The sequence below is a fragment of the Taeniopygia guttata genome, chromosome 2 (genome assembly GCF_048771995.1).
Source record: "Taeniopygia guttata chromosome 2, bTaeGut7.mat, whole genome shotgun sequence".
In the NCBI taxonomy this organism is placed as follows: domain Eukaryota; kingdom Metazoa; phylum Chordata; class Aves; order Passeriformes; family Estrildidae; genus Taeniopygia; species Taeniopygia guttata.
This window is the reverse complement of record NC_133026.1, coordinates 110,405,429-110,425,686: the sequence shown is the minus strand read 5'-3', so window position 1 is coordinate 110,425,686 and position 20,258 is coordinate 110,405,429. Positions and strand designations below refer to the sequence as shown.

The window sequence follows — 20,258 nt, the reverse complement described above, 5'->3', positions numbered from 1 at the left end:
AGGTTACTACTTGTGATACAGACAGAGGCTGTCCCCAGTGATGGCGCATCGCCTTCCCCCCCTCAACCTAGCGTGGAGCCGCCCGCACCTTACCGAATTTCGCGGCAAAACTAGGGCTGTAGGCGGGCGTGGGGAGGTTGGAGCAGCCCATTCTCTGAAGCGGGGGGGATCCGCTACTGTATCCAGTTCTGGGCTCCTAGGTACAACAGACACCTGGAGCTCCTGGAGCGAGTCCAGTGAAAGCAAGTAAAGATGATTAAGAGACTGGAGCATCTCTCTGATGAGGAAAGGCCGAGAGAGCTGGGCCTGTACAGTCTCGAGAAGAGACCACAGAGGGGGGTCCTCGTCAATGTCTCTCAGTATCTATAGCGAAGGTGCCACGAGGAGGGGACCAGGCTCTTCTCGATGATGCCAAGCAATAGAACAAGAAGAGACAATGGGCAGAAACTGATAAACAGGAAGTTCCACTTAAATGCGAGGAAGAACTTTACTGTGCAGTGACCGAGCACTGGGACAGTTTGCCCAGAGGCTGTGGAATCTCTCTTAACTGTGGATAGTGAATGGATGCAAACCCTGTGCCGTGTGTCTGCTTGAGCAGGGAGGTTGGAGCAGACGGCCCACTGTGGTCCTTTCCACCCTGATCCATTCTGTCATTCTGTGTGTGCGTGTCCTGAGCCCATCCTGAGACGAGAGACATAAAAGCTCCCGAAACGCTCTTCCCTGCCGCCGGCCCTTATCCCGCTGGGAATGGCCCGGGGGAGCTCTTTTCGTGCCCGAGCTGGGCAGCCCGCGTCCCCGCGGCTGGCGTTGGGTGCGGCGGGAGGCGGGCCCTTCCCGCCGCTTCCTCGCCCGCTGGCGGGGAGAGGGGCGGCATGGCTGGGGTGCAGCAGTGCCTGCTCCAGCTGCACCGCTGCCTGCAGCCCGGCGATGCCGGCGGCAGCGCCCTGCACGGATACAGCCTGCTCCGCAGCCTGGCCGAGACCTGCGTGGCCAGCCAGGCCAGCGGCGAGCAGGGTGCGCCCTCGGGCCTGGCCCCGGTCCGGGCGGGGGAGCTGAGCGGGGCTCGGTGGCGGCGGGACGGACACACCGGGCCGGGGCTGCTGCGGGGCGGCTCCTCCGCGCTGCGCTGCCCGCTCTGTGTCATTGGGGATTGCGAGGGAGGGGGAGACCTTGCCCCGATAACCATTCACCGGGGCACAAGCACTTCGGTGCGGCCCCTCTCCGCTGAGATGGCCCTAGGTTGGCTTTCCCCGGCCCTGAGCAGGCCAGGCTCCGGTGCGAGGGCACAGGCCCGGGCCCCGAGGCCGTGAGCAGGTCAGCAGCACTCGTACTCTGTTGTGGTTTTTCTGGGGACAAGCGTCAGTCGCGCCCAAGGTGTCCGGTCACGCTTTTGCTCCAGGGGATGGGTTGGGCGGTGTGCATGAAGCCGAGCACCTGATGGTTCCTTGCCTCCCTGCAGCGCTGCACCTATCCCTGGTGTTCTCCCAGGAGCATGGCTTACTCGTCTTTATCCACAGATCCCTCACTATCGAGGAGGTGAGTTGGCAAACTTTAAAGTACTGTTATGGTAGTGCTGTGTGAGCAACATGTTACGCATTTCAAATTTTTTTTTTTTTTAACTTTTCAGTTTCGAGATTGCAGGGAAGAAGCGCTGAAGTTTCTTTGTGTCTTTATGGAAAAAGTTGGTGACAAAATTCATCCTTATGCCTGTAATATTAAGGTAGGTAAATGAAAATTCTTTCCTAGAAGAGTTTTTGCCAGATGGTTTAAACTAGTCTGGTGAGTGTCATGTTATAACATTGGTTTGCTTCACCCCTCCCAGTCAGCCTTGCCCATCTCTAGTGTTCTTGTTAGAGCTGAAATAATTTTAATTTTTTTTTACAGAAACTATAATTCATACCAGGGAGTAGTGAGGAATTGTTTGTCCAGCTGTAGACTTAATTTTATTAACTTTCCTTTATAGAACATAGTAGGTATTGGTTCTGAAAATTAGTTGTTTTAATTGGAAATAGTAGTTGTAGCTTCTAATTTATACAAACTAAAGTTGCCATTTAAATGTAAAATTTTAAATGTTTCTATAAGGGTTAATTTTAATTACCATTAAAAAAATTCTCCTGAGAAGTTGTTAAATTTGCAATATATACACAAATTGGTCGTAACTACAATACCTGAGGTTACTGGAGTCTGGATGGCTGGACATCTATGGTGCTTTGCATAGAAATGCTTGACTGCAGCACTGAAGTTTCTGATTGTAAATTAGTAGCTACTTATTGTAAGGACTGATAGTACTGAGGTAGAAAATTTGTTCTGTGCAAATTTTACTGCAGGAACTGCAATTTCTTTGCTAGAGTTGGGGTTTGTTGTTATGTCAGACAGTGCTGCAGTATTGTCAGTGAAGCCGTTCCAGGACTAGATATTATTTTAGTATTTTTAAAAAACCTTAAGCTTGTAAAGAACAGATAGTTTAAAGAGGTAGAACAATATGTTATCTTTGAATTTCTGTCTTTACTTACAAGAATTGTTATCTTAATTTTCTATGTAGCAAATTTGTCTTAGTGTCTATACAAAAGAGAGAGCAGCAAAAAGTAAAATCGCAGCACTGGAACTTCTGATTAAGGTAAAATGCATTTTATAAATCTCTCTTGTTTCTAGAAAAGAAGTAGGGAATCTGCTGTATTACTATAGTTATACTGTATCATGCAGAAAATCTGTATTATAAGAGTTGCAGAATAAGCTGAGTTGGAAGGGATCCACAAGGATCCTGGAGTCCAGCTCTGGCCCTGCACAGCACCATCCCCAAAAGTCACAGCACATGCCTGAGAGCGTTGTCCAAACATTTCGTGAACTGTTGTCAGGTGTGGTGCTGTGACCACTTCCTGGGGAGACTGTTGCAGTGCCCAACCATCCTTTCAGTGGGGAACTGTTTTCTGCTGATATCCAACTTAAACTTCCCCTGTCACAGTTTCAGGCCATTCCCTTGAGTCCTGTCATTGGTCACAAAAGAGAAGACATCAGTGTCTGCCCCACCTCTTCCTCTTGCAAGGAAGTTGTAGTCTGAGGTGGCAAGAGAAGAGATAGCTAATATTTAGATGTTAAAAAAAAAAAGTTTTAGTGAGAGACTGTTTTCAGTGTTCTCTAGCAGGTTGGTTAGATGTGGGCATATCATTCCTTCATCTGATAGAGCAAGACACGATTGTTTTGTGGACAGTTGCAGATCTCTCTCTCTGTTGTTGTGGTTATTTAAGTAGGAATTTTGCCATTCAGTTGCATTCTTGCTTTAAAATATTATGTATTATTGTATATGCTATTGCAATATAAGATAAGGTATTTGGAAAGTGTGGAGGGGGAGGACTTTTTTCCCAGAAATTTAGTTGCTGTGTGAGAAGTAGTTCCTTTGAATGCATTTAGACCCTTCTTTTGTAAATGCTTCTGTGCCTACTTAGGTTTGTTTATAAGAAACAAAACTCCATTCTGAATTACTCTGAGTCAATTCTGTGAATTGGATTTGCTTTATACTAGCAGGGAGAAAAATACAGTATGATAAAAGCTACTGCAGACTTGCTAAGCCTGTGCTTTAGTGGAGTTTATATGTCCATATATAAATCATATTGTGTATAGGTTTCACGTAGATGATCTATATGTAATATGTATACTATAAATTAAAAGTTGTAAATTCTTTATTTATGCATATATAGGAATGTACTTTGTAGTTAAAGTAGATTGCATGCCATTACTCTTTGGACAAGTCACCTTAGATCTCTTTCATTGAGTAGCATATTTGCTTACTTAAGCTGAACTTACATGTATGAGCTGTGTTTTTATTTAGACCAAGTACTATTGGGGTATTGATTTAAACGTCTTCCTTTTTTTTTAATCCATCTTAGTTGCTTCACAGTTTACAACGTTCCTGTCTGATGGAAGAAATGAAAGTTAGAGAGATATTTAATAAATTTTATGAGGAGCTTGCTGCAAAAAGTAGAATTCCTGATACAGGTAGGCCTTAGTTTTTCTTCAGTCCAGAAAAGGGCAAGAGAGCTGGGGAAGGGTTTGGAGCTCAAGTCCTGTGAGGAGCAGCTGAGGGAGCTGAGCATGTTTAGCCTGGAGAAGAGGAGGCTCAGGGAAGAGACTGTAGCCAGGTGGGGGTTGGTCTCCCAGCTAACAAGTTACAGGACAGGAGGAAATGACTTCAAGTTGCACCAGGGGAGGTGTAGATTGGATATTAGGACAATTTCTTCACTGAAAGGACTGTCAGTCATTGGAAAGGCTTCCAGGGAAGTGTTGGAATCACCATTGCTGGAAATGTGTAGAAGATGTATAGATGTGGCACCTGGGGGCATGTTTCAGTGATGAGACCTGGCAGTGTTGGGTTAATGGTTGAACTTGATGATCTTAAAGGTCTGTTCTAACGTAAATAATTCTATGATTCTGAAGCTCTTTATAATCTTATTCTAAACCTGGCTAGTGTTGCCTCAAAGCTGCAGTTTTAGGGTGCTAGTTCCTGCATTGGTCACCTCTAATGTAAGCTCATCAGTTCTACCTTGCCTGATTATATTATTTATGGCATATTAGTGTGAGCTGCAGTTTGATCATTATGGCTAGATACTGCTGAAATCTTGGCTTTACAAGTCTCATACAATTTGTGCTTGCATAGAATCCTTTTAGTCTGAATTCAAGCCCAGAAACTTCTGCTAGCTGTTGGCCTTAACAAGTGTGGCCTTTAAATTAGTTTTCTGAGCCCTGTTCAAAAATAGTAAATGTGTCTAACTAACTGATGTGAGAGGAGGATGCATCTCACATTGTAGGATATAGCTACATATATATATATGTGTGTGTGTGTGTATATATGTATATAAAGAGGTTTGCTCCACACTTTAATCAGCAATTAAAGGCATGATTTTCTCACGGTTGCAAGTTAATAGAAATTGCTCTGGAAATGCTGAAAGCAATGATTTCAGTGATTAAGATTTAATAATATTAAAAATTACTTTCTAGTATTGGAAAAGATTTATGAGCTTTTGGGAGTTTTGGGAGAAGTCCAACCTAGTGACATGATTAACAACTCCGAAAAACTATTCCGAGCTTATTTGAGAGAGCTTAGAACACAGGTATGATTGGAATTTCTTTTCATTCTTTAGTTTTTTACTTTGGTTTTCTTTTTGCATTGCTTTGGTTTTGGGTGGATTTTTTTTGTCCTTTGAAGTGCATAGCACTAGCTGTTGGAATACTACTGGAGCTGATACAATTTGTAGGGATCTAGCTGGACAATCATAAAGTTTTCCTGAAAGACTGTTTAAGTTGTGTTCTCTGGCTTTGAGACGCTTTCTAAGTGAAAATTCAAGGCCATCAATAACAGCAAATTAACCAATTCACTGTGTGAAAAGTGTGTGATGATCATTCCTCAATAAATGTTACCTTGTCATGCACTGGTAGATTCTGATTTGTTCTGTACTGGCTACAAAGTTCTTGCATGTAAACATCACATTTCTGCTAACTTTCATATGTTCTTGTGCATATATTCTGAATTTTAAAGTATTTTAAAGACATTAGTGTATTTTATCTAAATTTTGTTATGGTTGGTCTTGGTGGAACATTTCATGCTTTTCAAATGATCTCTCATGCTTCCCTCCAATTGATGTGACACTTAGGATATTTCTGTGGGGTCATTTCATAGAGTTGGGTTCTGATATAACTATTAAGTTGAAGTAAGTTATTTACCTACACTCCTAGGAACTGGAAAGCCTTGGTGTAAATTTATCTTATCCTGAGGGTATTTTATTCTTTTCAGATGACATCTGCTACAAGGGGACCCAAGCTACCTCTTGTAACAGGATGTCTGAGGGGACTGGTTGCACTCATGTACAACTTCACCAAGTCTGTGGATGAAGGTATGTTCTTTTTCTGTGAGAAAGGCATTGACACATTTTAATACCATTTTACAGACACTTGTACATTTAATTATTACACAGCCTAAAAGTAGCATCATTTCTGTATGTAAACTCAGAATTTAAATTTCCCTGTTAGTAGATGGTATATGCAAACTACACACACAGTCCTTGTAATCTGTCTTTGTGTGAAGTGGCTTCATCAGCATTTTTCTGTATGTAAATCTTTGAAGTGCTATTTCCTGACCACATATTGGGCAGGTGTGAAGCTCAAATGCAGTTTGTTTGGAGATGTGTTTCTCTTAATAGTCTACTTAAACATGGATATTCAGAAAAATCAGCTAATATAGATGTACAATTTTTTTCAAATTTAAGAGTATTTCAGGAAAAAATGTCTCTGTCTCGTAAAATGAGATTTCCAATATCACTGCTTCATACCAAGCATTGATAAAAATATCTTAGTCTTCACTCTGCCTACTGTATATCAGTAGTGAAATTTTCACTGTTGGATTGTTTCACAGATCCTCAGACGGCAAAGGAGATTTTTGATTTTGCAATGAAGGCAATCAACCCACAGGTAAGTCTGCTATGTGTTAATTGTTCTGCATCAACAAATTAGCTCTGGTGAAGAGTAAATCACAGTGACAAACCTTTTCTTTTATTGCAGGTTGATCAGAAACGATATGCAGTACCTCTAGGTAAGACGTAAACTATTTCCATTCATGCTGAGGTGGATAATCTTTTGTCAGAAATTGTTTATTCTTTACTGGATGTGTTCAGATATCTCTAATCTTCATTCTTCTAAGCTGGCCAGGGGGAAAGCTGCTGTACTTCAAATCAGAATATAGAGTTTAACAAGTATTTGGTTAAACTAGACAAGGTCTAATCAGCTTATGAATAGCAGCATAATACTTGATGTCATTTGCCCCTCTGAGTAGTACAAAACTGTGATGTGAGAAAGAAATGGTAGAAATAAGAGGAGTGTAGCTAATTAGGAGAAAAAAGGTGTGACAGTGGATTGAGTTTAAAAAAATAAGGAGAGAAATTTCACTGGAAGGAGAAAAAGAATGGGGGGAAAATAGGAAGAATAGAAATTGGCCTGTGAAATGTGAGTGGCTTATGTAGACATTGCAAAAATGCAAGGTTTGGGTATTAGGCCCATGGTAACTGTGAGGGGTAATACCCTCTTTAAAGGTAGTCTGTCCTCTCCTCAGTTAATTCATTGAAGATCTTGAATTTTCATTTATGTTTATATTTGGAATAGTGAAAATACAGATTATATGAATTCTTTATTTGTCTGCCTTACAGTTTGGGAGAGGAGGGGACTTGTGCATGTGTCCTGACAACAGACACCACATCTTCTGAATTGTGGAATCAAGTATTTTTATTTATAACCACTGAAGTCCCTTTCTTTTTCAATAGTAATGTAAATTACATCAGAACATAGCTATGTGTTCCATAATGGTGTACATTTAAAAAGAGGATTTTGGAAGGTTGTTTTTATGCTTAAGTTCTTAATGTTTGCAAACTGATACTGTAGAGTATCAGTAGAGGCTGGCGGAATAGATTTTATATCCTCAGTCCTAATGTGGACTTTCACAGTCTGGGCTGGTTGTGTAAAATGTAATGTAAGTCTGGTTTTTAATGAGAGTTGTTTTGAATTGCAGCTGGGTTACAGTTGTTCATCTGGCACTCTGCTCAGTTTGGAGCATTGCTCCTGGACAACTATGTGTCCCTCTATGAAGTGATGTGCAAATGGTGTGGCCACACACATCAGGAGCTGAAGAAAGCCAGTTATTCTGCACTGGATTCATTCCTTAAGCAGGTGTGGTAACTTCACTGGGATCTCTAAGTCTAAAGCAAAATTAAATTTCTTGAAATAATGGGGATATTTGGTGCTTGGAAGTTCAATGAATCTATTTAATGAATAAGTATTTTGTTAATTTTTTTAGTGCTTTGATTACAAGCTAGGTATCTTCTAAGACTTCCTGTCATTTTTTGTGAAATGCTGGAGTGTTTGCATCTGTTTTACAGATTTCTTTAATGGTGGCTAAGGATGCAGAGCTACACAAGACCAAGTTGCAGTTCTTCATGGAGCAGTTCTATGGAACCATCAGGAGGATGGATTCGAGCAGCAAAGAGTTGTCCATCGCCATTCGCGGATATGGGCTTTTTGCATCAGTATGTGCAAAGGAGGTTTTTCTGGTGGAGAAGCTTATTGAAAGCATGTAAAGCTAGGGCTCATATGCCATGCATTTTACAATTTTACACAGCTCTTTCTAATAGAGAATGCTCCTGATTCTGGACTAAGTGCTGGACTTAATTAATTACACTGTAAAATACCTTTTCGATGAAAATTTTCAAACGTATGCTGAATCTAGTGGGAGCTCTTGCATCATTGGGTTGTAGTTGTCATTACTCCTTGTGCACAAGTTCTGAAGTGGAAAAACAGTAGCTTCATATACAGCTGTCACAAAACTTGAGGATGTACTTAATTGCTTAAGTATAGGCAATACCTTGTTATCTCTCTCTAATAATGTTTAAATGGTAGAATCCAGGCTTCACTCTGAAAGTAATTCAGAGATTCTTACAGAGCTCACTCAAACAGCTAAAAGGCACTGCTGACTGCAGGACAGTAGGAGGTGACTTGTGAAAAAAGCCAGAAAGTAAAATACAACCAGAAACAACAAACAAAACCATGCTTACATACCAATGTGGATGGCAGGCATGTTTCTCAGGTAGCACCATTAGGAGCAACTTCCAGTTTCTGTCAGCAGTCAATTAAAATGGGAATATAACAATCAAGTTCAATAAGGAAAGAGTGGTTTTTATGTATTTGCAGCCTCTGTGCTTGCTGGTGGTACCACAACTTTTATATAATAAATTCTAGACTGGTTCTTTTTTTTTTTTTTTTGTCTCTCAAAGCAAAAATGAGGTTAAATGATCTCAAAGATTATTTAGAAAAGTTCAGGAATGGCAGTAGAGTAGCTGGTTATTAGCTGTGTTTTCTTTTTGCTGCCTTTTGAGTAGAGTGCATTTGTTTGTAGAATTTTCTATGTGCTTTGTTCCAACCTAGTCTTTCTCTTATGTGATATGAGGTAGAAAGGAATTGAGTTCAAGGTATTGGTTCCAGAAAAAATGAAGTGTTTCAGATTACGGAGTTCAAAGAACCCCATTGAAAACATCTATTATGGAATGCAAGAATTTAAAATTGCATAATGTAAATATAGAGATAGGATAATACTGCAAATTTTAACAAATTTAATGCTCCAGTACCTATAAATATCTAATATGTTAAGACATATTAATACTTGTTACTGTGTTTAAGTTAAATCTTGGCCAAGCATCAGATACTGGGTTGTGAGGAATAGAGTCTTGCTGCTGTTTCGAGTTGTAACACTGTAGCACTGAACTTGTGTTCATGCTTGGTTCAGTTTCAAGGCAGAATATTTCTTTAATTGCTGAAATAATCTTAAAATATTACTTGAAGTTCTGCAAGTGATAAATGGATAGTGTTAATTTTGTCTTAATGTTTTTAGACAGACTTTAGGCTGACTTTAGACATTCAACCTTTAGGCTCACAGCCATATTTCACTGTTATGTAAATCAGTCCATTATTTGTCATAGTCAGTTCCCTACCACAGTTCTTGCCTTTGACCTGGTTCCTGTCTGCAAAGACTTGTTTTTGACCTAGTTCATGCTGTGATTTACAAATCATTCTGTAGAAATTTTTAAGCTTTGTTGCAAACCCTCTGTTACTCTTTGGGATACTTTCCACTTGTTTATTAGTTTAGGAATAGTCTTTATAGGTTCTGTTTGTACAAGACCTATAAAAATAAAAGTTCAGAATTTGGACTGCTTGGTTAATAGTAGTAATCTGTCAGTGATAATCAGTTAAGCTACATTAAGGTGAGCCACTTATTACTTTAATGCAGCTAATTCAAAATGTAAGTGAATCTAAGCATCCGTAATGCAGTATTTAAGATATTTGCAGCCAAACTCCCATGTTTTTCACTCTTATTTCATGAATATAAATTAATGTCACTGAAAGTTCAAGTACTTTTACAGTAAAATACACTGCATTAGTGAACTATTGCTATACTCCATGTCAGGTACATGTATGTTTCTCATACATGTAGCGAGCACTTGAAGTTAGTTTTTTCAGGTGTATTGAGTTTCTGGAGAAGCTTCAATTATTCCTGTTATGGTTCAGTGGAGACGTGGCTGGGTTTTAGGGCTACAGCATGCATTTATTTGCTCATCTCTATAAAATTGCCAAACCAGGTTTTTATTTTCTCTCTGAAAGCCCTGTAAAGCTATACATCCTGAGGATGTGGACAATATGTATGTGGAGCTCCTTCAGCGTTGTAAGCAAATGTTCCTCACAGAAGCAGAAACAATAGATGACCATCTGTATCAGCTACCAAGTTTCCTTCAGTCCATTGCAAGTGTGATATTCCATATAGATACAGTAAGTGGAGTATTTAAAGTACCACCCAATTCTTTCATGGAGTTGCAGATGTGTGAGGAGATAATAGCTGTGAACCTACCTATGGTAAAAGGTGTTTATTTAACTGAAATGCAATGATACCTAGCCCCTAGGGGATGGGAAGAATATTAGGAGAATGCTCCAATGGATTTTGTTTGAATAAAGAAAATTCACTGAATATACTAAATAAAATGCTACAGTGCATTGAAATGAAAACCATGATAGGCAAATGTGAATATGTTTTATTTATTTTATGTTCTTTATTTGGATGTAGCCATAACCTTTTTGTGTTTATACCACTTTGGTGCTGCTTTGTCTTTTGGTACTGATACTTAGCATGTTCTCTGAGACTGATACTTTGATTCTGCTATCATGTCATGCTGTCTGTTTAATTGAGGGTTTTCTGGATCTTACCTGGAGCTGTGAAGTAAGATTAAGGCATGCATTTTGTATTCAGGTGGTTATGGATAACAGATTGTGATGCTGTTACTGTTGTTTATTTAAATTGGTACTTTTATGATAAGCTTAAAACTAGATTCACTGAAGCACTTATCTGTTCAGGAGCTACTTTCTGTAATGTGGTCCAGGAAGCTTTTGTACTCTGTTTGTTTAGTTTTATTTGGGGAGGATTTTGTTGTTGTTTTTTGTGTGTTTCTTTGTTTGAGGTTTTTATATGTCTAACATGAATTCACTTGCTAACGCTCTTCTGGTTCTCAGAGCAGATCATGATGCAAGCTCTTGTAACAATGCTGAAATAATTCCACATAATATGCATAATGGATATTTTGGGGTTTTTTATTCTAGGTTCCTGAGGTATATACTCCAGTTCTTGAACATCTAGTTGTGCTGCAGATCAGCAGCTTTCCACAGTACAGTGAAAAATTGCAGCCGGTCTGTTACAGATCTATAATAAAGGTGTTTCTGTCTCTCTCAGGAAAAGGTCCAGTTTTCTGGAGCTTTATTAGCACTGTGGGTGAGTCTGTGATACTAACTTTGTTGGAGTTTTTTGGGTTTTCCTTTGGTTGGTTTTTTCCCCCCCTAAATTGCATAACTTATTCTAGGAGGGAAATGTGGAATAGACGTTCAGGATCAAAATGAAGCTTGTCTTGTTCTCTAATAATGGAGGCTGAATGTTTTCATGGTGATATTTTTCAATATCCACTGTTAAATTACTTCAACAATGCATTTAGCAATCATTTTGGATAACAAAGTGGTTATGATTTAGGGCAGGAGAATGCTTTTTTGTGATAAGACTTTCATTCCTGCTCTGAAGAATTATGGGAAGAAAGGGATTTCATAGGAAAGTGTACAAAAATCTGTTCAATGTCCTTTCAGTTACCCCTAAAAATAGTACAGAAAATAGGGTGTCTGTTATCTCTATTAGAAATGCAATTTTTTTATGCCCTTGAACTTTTAAATCGTAAAATTCAAAATACGAAGTTCGGTATAGGTCTGTGAATGTCAAACTGAATGTGTCAACATTGCTAACTGACAGTTCTAGAATTCTCAAGCTGACATTTCTTTTCAATGATTTTCAGAAATTATTTTTTATTTATTTAATCTATTTATCATGGCTTTTCTCTATTGCTGGGGCATGTTCATTGTTTCCCATGTTCTTGAGTTGGGAAGTGGTACACCCAAGTACTGTGTTGATCTTTAGTCCATGAACATAATTGGGGGTTGTTGCCTTTTCAATAAGGGCATTATGGGTGATGCCTTGGTTGTCATTCGTAATCAGGAAAAAGTCATAGAAGTATTGAGAAAAAGTAGTAAGAAGCAAGTTCAGGATTGGTTGCCTGTGGAATATCCTAGAGTCAAGGTTTTGATTTGGGCTATTTTGTCCTTAAAGGAAAAATTCTGTGTTCTTTTGCCTCTCCCTTACCATGACCGAATATAGAAAACTGATTTGTTTTGTTGTTAATGTAATGAGTGATATGAATGCCATGCTTTTTAAATCTATTCAGGCAATTTTGGTTTTTATTTGTTTCAGTGCATCAGGGATTAATCAGAATTTTCTCCAAGCCAATCACATTTTCAAAGGTAAAGTAACTGTTTAAACATATTTATTTCATTCAGATTCCTAGAGCATACATTCCATTCCTGTTCTTGACAGCCTAACCGAGTAAACAAGGGAATGCCCAAAGAAGCAAAAATACTACTATTCGTTTTGTTATTAGTCCATTAGTGTTATTATTTATTGGTTCATTTGTTCTTAAGTCTCTCATCCCCACCTCTGCTCAGCACAGTGTAAATATGCCTCTTGTGCTGGATAAAGAAAATTACAGGGAATAGACTTCTATTTGGTCAGGTTGTCTGTAATAAAGTAGGTTGTAATTAAAGTCATCCAACTTTCTTCCATGTTAAATTTTGGACATTTTAAACATTACTGAATGCTTGTATTAAGAAAGGATATTAAAGCTTTTTAATCCTGTGCAGCAGAGTAACTATAGAATTTCTCAAATAACTGAGCACTAGGAGAACAACCTTAGAAGTTTTTTGGAACGAGGTGGTTGTTTTGTGCTATTTTCAGAACGAGGTGGTTGTTTTGTGCTCTTTTCAGATTGATGGAGAAAACAAAATATTCCATGTTTCTACCTGCAGCAGTAATGTTACATTATGTTTCATGGGTCAGGTAGTTCCATGGGCAGTTGTACTGGGATTTGACTGAGATGAAGTTAATTTTTCCCATAGCAGCCCCCTCATGGAGCTGTGCTTGTATTTGTGCTATTTGTATTTGTAGCTGTGATACACATTTCCAGTGTTGATAACACACTAGTATTTTGGCAACTGCTGAGCAGCACTGGCATGGCATCAAGGCTGGCTTTCCAACATTTTCCCTCACTGTCTGTCAAACATTGTGTCCCTTCAGGATTTTTCTGTAAAAGAAACTTCTGGGTCAGAAGAAGCCTTTGAAGTTGGAGAAGCTGGGACACGAAGATCGAAAGTACCAACTTTTAAGGACTATCTGTACCTCTTTAGAAGTCTACTGAGCTGTGACACAATGAAGGTAAAGCATAGTCAACGTGGAAATACAAAATGAAACCGAAAATGAAACATGATCCTGAGTCTTGTTGTCGTATAGCTGCTTTTCTAACTTCAGACTTTTTCCACCTGTAGTACTGTAGAAGGACTGTTTTCTGGTTTTAGTTGGATTTTATGGCTGCTAAATTAACTAAAGAGGGATTAATTTATGCCTTCATAGCTGAGAAATACCTAAAACTGGATTCTCTATATCATTTAAATGTTAGTTTGTAAATTAAAGAAATAATTTTCATTTGTGTTTTGAAATATGAACATTTTTATCCTATAAAGGAATGTGTTTTTGAAGATGCAAACTTTCTTACTGAAAATGCACAACTGCAATCCCTAAGTCGTATCCTGTATGATGAACTCATAAAATCTGTTTTGAAGATTATTGAGAAATTGGACCTGACTGTTCAGAAACTGGATGTTAGTGAACAGGTGAGACCTGAGTACCTATCCATTAACTCCTACTGTTGTAGGGGAAACAAAATCATATCCTTTGTTTTGTTTTCATTATGCCTAGATGGTACCCTTTGGTGTCTTTGAAGTAACATTTATCCTAAATAAAATGTTTTCTTAATATTTCTGAATGTTGCATTACAGTGTTAGGAGATGGAAACATCAGAACGAACAGATGTTCATAGAATCTGTTACTTTAGACTTTCTGCTCTGGAATCTACTGGTTTTTATTTTTTGACTGGCTTTCTACTTAGAAGCAGGCATCTCTTATTTTTCCTTGCAATTACTGATCTGTCAGCTGTTAGTTCTTCCTCTCACAGAGTACCTGGTAACAGCTAGAAAAAGACAGACTGTTAGTGTGGCAAAATAAATGTGTAAAAGCTTTATGTGTTGTCACAGATCCAGTGTTCTTTTTTCAACATTTGTTTTCAGGATGGAAATGCAGGTGACAGTGCTTTGGTTGGGCCTTCTTCTGACCCTGCTTCAAACCTTCAGCCGACGAAGCCAACAGATTTTATTGCCTTTATAAATCTAGTGGAATTCTGCAGGTATTGATACGTTTTTATGTAATTTGAAAGTTACAAAGTGTTGGAAGAAGTTTGAGGTGAAATGTGTTTAAGATGCTTGTTTCTGAGTTAGTTTGATAGATCATATTTCAAAAAGCACAAGAGGGAGACAGGAAGGGTTTTTCAGACACCTGGACCATAGGTAAATACATACAAGCTCATCAGCTCAGGGTTTTTAAAAGAATGCAAGAGATATTCATTAGTATTTCGTTATTTGGGTGTAGTTGTTATATGTTGCAACTTCCAGTATTATCCTGACCATGTATCCTAAATGCTTCAGAGACCAGAGATACATCTTCATAGACTAGTAAGGGGCACTAAGTGAAAGATACAGCATTAGTTGTCTGTGGAGGTCCAGTAATGAAATGTGATATATGAGGATGTGTGTTTGTATAAATTCAATAATGATATATAATAGGTGAGAAATGGCTTTGCCCTCTAAAACAAAATTAAAATCTTCCTGTGCTTGACTCAGAATGTAGCATGCATTTATTCTCCGTCCATCTGCTGCTCTGTTACAGCAATATTTCTTTCTTGTACTGAGATGAAAGTTTTTTTAAAATAAAACTTTGATTGCTTTTTTTCTTCTTTTTCTTTCTCTGTTTTCTGTGAATTGGTTTTAGAGAGATACTTCCAGAGAAACATGTGGAATACTTTTACCCTTGGATATACTCCTTTGGTTATGAGCTTATTGTACATTCAACAAGACTACCTCTTATTAGTGGATTCTACAAGCTGCTCTCAGTTACAATGAAAATTGCCAAGAGGATAAAATACTTTGAGGTGAGATCTTTCACCCAGTGGAGGGGTAACATATTGTATTAATGACTGTGTCATTCCTTATGTATAGTATTTTGTTCCCTATGGAAAATAGTCCATTGAAACTGTTACTGGATTGTTTCAAATGTTTATAGCTTCCTGTGCCTCCAGAATTAGAAGCACATTAATAGTCAAAATTTAGACTAGAAACCCAGTTTCTGAAGAGACACCATCCATGTGTAATCACAGAATCTCCAAATTGTTAGTGTTGGAAGGGACCTCTGGAATTCATCCAGTCCAACCTCTCCACATAGGCAGTGTTACCTAGAGCAGGTGACACAGCAACTCATCACGGTGGGTTTGGAATATCTTCAGAGAGGGAGAGTCCATGACCTCCCTGGGCAGCCTTTTCCAGGGCTCTTTCCAAAAATCCTGAGCTGGGTGAACAGAGAGATGGGAGGCATCTTTGCAGTGCAGGTGGTATAAAAGATATTTTGGATAGAAACAATCTAACCAGAACAGCAGAGTCGTGTGTGGGTTAATGCCTCAGCTTCTGGAGTATATTCCTGCGCCACTCACTGATTTCCACAGGAAATATGATGCCCCAGTGGTGGGTGCGCTTGCTGTGGTTTGGAAGCTATTGGACTAAAACACGTGGGTGTGTAGCCCCACACAGAGCCCAGAGCTGTCCCTGCCACTGATGCTGATGGCACCGAGTGAGGCACCTTTGGAAACTCATGGGTGTAGATACTTGTACAGTGGACGTTGTTGTAAATTGTTTTCTTGTTACACATTTGTACATTATACCTTGTTACATTCTTGCCACCTGAACATGCACTGTTAGAGAAGTTTGGGTTTTTATGGTTTGTTGCATGAGCAGAGGAAATTAAACCATTGAAAAGTTACTTTGCAGTCATGTATCTCTTGTTTATTCACATAATGTATTCCAAAAAGCTGACCCTCATTGAACCATCTTAATGTTAATTTCCAACCTCTGAATGATCAAAGATACATTTCTAGTTTTCACTGACACCAGTTTCGTATTGGACAGTATGATAATATGTATTCTGGGTTGAACTTGTGGTTCATATATGTACTGTGTGCTTGACTTGTGGTTTCTGTTTGGTAGGATGTCAGCCCAAGAAGCTTCAGAAGATGTCCTGAAGACCCAGAAAAGAGCTCTTGCTTTGCACTGTTTGTGAAGTTTGGAAAAGAGGTAAGGAATGTTGCTCCCTAACTTACTTAGGCTGAATTAAAACATATAGGATTCAATCAAAATTTTATATTCTGAGGAGTCTTAAACACAGTAGAGTATTCTTACTTTTTGAGCTGTGCAACATAGTGGAATTTTAAGATCCTTTTTGGTCAGTTTTTTTTTAATGTCAGAAGAGGTTTATTGGTCACCAATTCATATACAATTGAGAAATAACAGTATAAATATTTCTGGTAACTGTCTGCAGTTGAATGAAATTCCAGTATTGGTTTTGGCTTATTTTACATGGGTTTTGATACAGCGAAACTAAGATTTTAAAAGGTTTGCATTTGTTCTCAATCTATTTATCTGACTTTTAGGTTGCAGCAAAAATGAAACAGTATAAAGATGAGTTGTTGGCATCTTGTCTGATTTTTTTGCTCTCTTTACCACATGACATCATCATGCTTGATATCAAAGTATATATTCCTGCTCTGCAGGTGAGTCAAAGTGATGTATAGCTAACACTTTTTTTTCCCTAAAATATGTGCAAACATTCTGTAACAAAGTCAGTATTAAGGTAACTATTAAGGTAGCTGTTAAGCTATCTACAGTCTTCAGTAAGACAGAACACAAATGGCTTGACTCTTTGGATAAAAAGTAAGTTGTTGGTATTTGCTTTTGCACTCAGACTCAGACTCTCATAGTGCCTGTGTTGCAATATAAACATATCTCCTGTGCTAATCTTGAGTGAGATGCTAAACAGAGAAAAGTTATTGCAAAGGGAAATGTACACTACATGCTTTTAAATTTGTCTTTTTTTACCATTAAGTAACACTAGTGAATAAGTGTAAAAGGCTGATAGTTTTGTATTTGACATTTAGAATTCATTTAAGCTGGGCCTTAGCTGTACCCCAATGGCTGATCTGGGCCTGGATGCTTTGGAAGACTGGTCAGCTCACATCCCCAGGCATATAATACAACCCTATTACAAGGATGTCCTGCCTCTTCTTGATGGTTATTTGAAAAGCTCTACATCTACAGGTACGTACATGCAAAAAGTCGCTAGTCTTAAGGAAGAGGAAAATAATTTTTTTCTAAAGATGTGGACATGCCATACCTTTTACTTAGGTTGTGCACTTTCTGTGTTTGGAACAGTATAACTTCCCTTACACCCCAAAATGCACTTTTTCTTAAGCTAGTATTTACTTGCTTCTGCTGAACAATCAGTAATCGTTGCCATTTTATTTATTATTTCTGTGTGATATGTCCTTTTTTTGCTTAAATTAGCTTAGTTTTACTAAGAGACTTATTTTCCTTAGTGAAGATTTTAAATGAAAGAATAATTTTCACATTTTAAAAATAAAAATGGGCAAAAAAAGAGTGTGGGGTTTTTTTAATGAAACTATGAGTAGATGCATGAGATGCTGGTACAATAAACTGGTGTTGATATGCTGGTTTTTTGTTCATCAGTTGAATCCCAGAATAACTGGGAAGTAAGGAAACTTTCTCAAGCAGCCCTGAAAGGACGTAATAAAGTTGTGATACAGCGTATAAGAAAAGCAAAGACATTTTCAGTGGTAAGAACCCTCTTTCTTTTTACAGTTAAATGTTAATCCCACTGCTTCTTTTCCTTTCTTGCATGCATACTTTTGGTTTTTTTAATGAGAGATAGTTCTACCTTAGATGAGTTTAATGAATTCCATTCTAGAGTGTGGCTCAGGAAGCTATAACATCAGCACAGCTGGAAAGATGTCGTATTCTGGGGTGAGGATGGGAATTAAGCAGGGAAAGGGGACTGAAGAAATACTGTAAGTCAGTATCACCTCAAGACTGATACATTATGGCAACAAAAATTTGACTCCCAACACCCAAAATCAACAAAAATTTGACTCCCAACACCCAGCTCAGCAGCTTTGCAGTAGGCAGTACAGTTTTGTGAATGTTTAAGCATTTGGGGGATTTTTAATTGTCTTGTGGATAAGCTTACAGTCTTTAGAGGCCAACATACATATTACTTTGTCCAGTGGCCTCTCAAATGTAAGTGTAGTTTTATTTGTATATTCTAATACACGAACTAACTTGGAATAAGCCTCTTTTTAGATGTGACATTACGCCTATATATAGAACTCTTTCCAACCTGGTTGTCTTTAAACATGATGCACCTGGAGTGAGTAGAGAGCTACAAAGATGATTAGAGGACTGGAACACCTCTAATGAGGAAAGGCTGCAGGATCTCGGGCTGTTTAACCTGAAGACTGAAAGGAGACCTCATCAATATCTATCAGTATCTGAAGGGAAGATGCAGGAGGATGGAGCCAGGCTCTTCTCAGTGGTGCCCAGCAATAAGGCAAGAGGCAGTGGGTAGAGACTGATGCCCAGGAAGTTCCATTTAATATGATGAAGAACTTCTTTACTGTGCACTGACTGAGCACTGGGACAGATTTCTCAGAGAAGTTATGGAGTCTCTCTCAGTGGTGATATTCCATAACTGTCTGGATGCAATCCTGTGCATGTGCTCTAGAATGACCCTGCTTGAGAAGGGAGTTTAGACCAGATGACCTGCAGCGGCCCCTTCCAACCTTGATCATTCTGTGATTCTGTGAAACAAAATTAGTTAATTTTGTATCCTGTACAGGCTGCACTGAAAATCAGTTGCCTGAGAGAGGCGCTGTTGAGTCTGGAGAAAGGAGGCTCAGGGGAGACCTTATTCCTCTTCACAACTATCTGAAAGGAGCTTGTAGCCAGGTGGGGGTCGGTCTCCCAGGTAACAAGTGACAGGACAAGAGCAAGTGGCCTCTGGTTGTGCCAGAGGAAGTTTAGATTGGATATTTGGAAAAATATCTTCATGAAAGAGGTTGTCAAGCATTGGAACAGGTTAAGCGGTAGAATCACTATCCCTGAAGTGTTCAAAAACATATGTGTGTGGCACTTGAGGACATAGCTTAGTGATGAATGTGGCAGTGCTGGGTTAATGGTTGGCCTTGATGACTTTAGAGGTCTTCTGTAATCTAAATGATCCTGTGATTCTGTATAGGTACAGGACGTAAACTTTAAGTTCTGGAATCAAAGCAAATGAAAAGAGCAATTTTGCTTCAGGTTTGTTTCTGTACTGTTATTCTGTAGTTATGTGTTATCTGTGATAATAAAATTTTACTTGAGAAATGATAAGTGAAAGCTCACAAACTGCAATGAAAATGCTTTCTAGTCTTGCCCTCTTTTGTTTACTAAACTAAAGCTCTTCTCTTGTTTGATACAATTCTTCTCCTCATGGTTTCATCTTGCCATCTGTATTTAATAAGGGCCATAAGACCTTCATTTACTCTGTAAACCAGATTACTTCTATACAGAAGTAACTGTTCTTTCACTAATACTAATCTATTGAATTATTTAGGATAATAGTTCCTCCTTGGAAGCAGTAAGGACTAGAGTGGCACGCCTTCTTGGATCTTTGGGAGGGCAGATTAACCACAACTTAATTACAGGTGAGTATCCTGTAGAAAATATTTATATGTCTCTGCTGCCTCTCTTGCAATTAGATTTCATTAAGGCCTCAACACCACTTTTGTATGCCTGTTTTTTTGTTGCTTTCCTTTAAACCAAGTTACTGTTATTCAGTTTGGGATTTTAGTAGAGCAAAAGTATATAATACCAACTTAATATGGAGTAGGGAAAGTGTTTAGGAAACTACAGGTGAAAGCAAAAAACTATGCATCTAAGTATATGGTTTTATTTATTCCACTCTTCATCTTCTGTCTGCAAAGCCATTTTAACACTTTGTCCCAGTTTGTAGCTCCTTGGTACTTATTTCTACATCTACTACATTTCTCAGTACTTAAGAACTGCAGTCATGAATTGTGTAAATCTCAGTAAGCTTACTTTTTCAC

The 20,258-nt window shown here is 38.7% G+C and overlaps 1 protein-coding gene across 2 annotated transcripts in view; it reads left to right on the top strand.

Moving 5' to 3' along the window:
• The first annotated feature begins 872 nt into the window (after positions 1–872).
• The window catches only part of PRKDC (protein kinase, DNA-activated, catalytic subunit), an 80,778-nt gene continuing 61,392 nt past the window's right edge, over positions 873–20,258 (top strand). The window contains 23 exon segments of one of the 2 annotated variants that reach the window (NM_001271321.2): positions 873–1,014; positions 1,460–1,536; positions 1,628–1,720; positions 2,543–2,617; positions 3,885–3,993; positions 4,993–5,105; positions 5,786–5,885; positions 6,404–6,459; positions 6,550–6,580; positions 7,550–7,707; positions 7,917–8,063; positions 10,189–10,353; positions 11,176–11,344; positions 12,362–12,411; positions 13,241–13,378; positions 13,684–13,833; positions 14,287–14,402; positions 15,044–15,203; positions 16,309–16,395; positions 16,752–16,871; positions 17,256–17,415; positions 17,845–17,951; positions 19,766–19,856. In NM_001271321.2, coding sequence (NP_001258250.2) covers positions 873–1,014; positions 1,460–1,536; positions 1,628–1,720; positions 2,543–2,617; positions 3,885–3,993; positions 4,993–5,105; positions 5,786–5,885; positions 6,404–6,459; positions 6,550–6,580; positions 7,550–7,707; positions 7,917–8,063; positions 10,189–10,353; positions 11,176–11,344; positions 12,362–12,411; positions 13,241–13,378; positions 13,684–13,833; positions 14,287–14,402; positions 15,044–15,203; positions 16,309–16,395; positions 16,752–16,871; positions 17,256–17,415; positions 17,845–17,951; positions 19,766–19,856 — 2,614 coding nt within the window. 2 annotated transcript variants of the gene reach the window in all.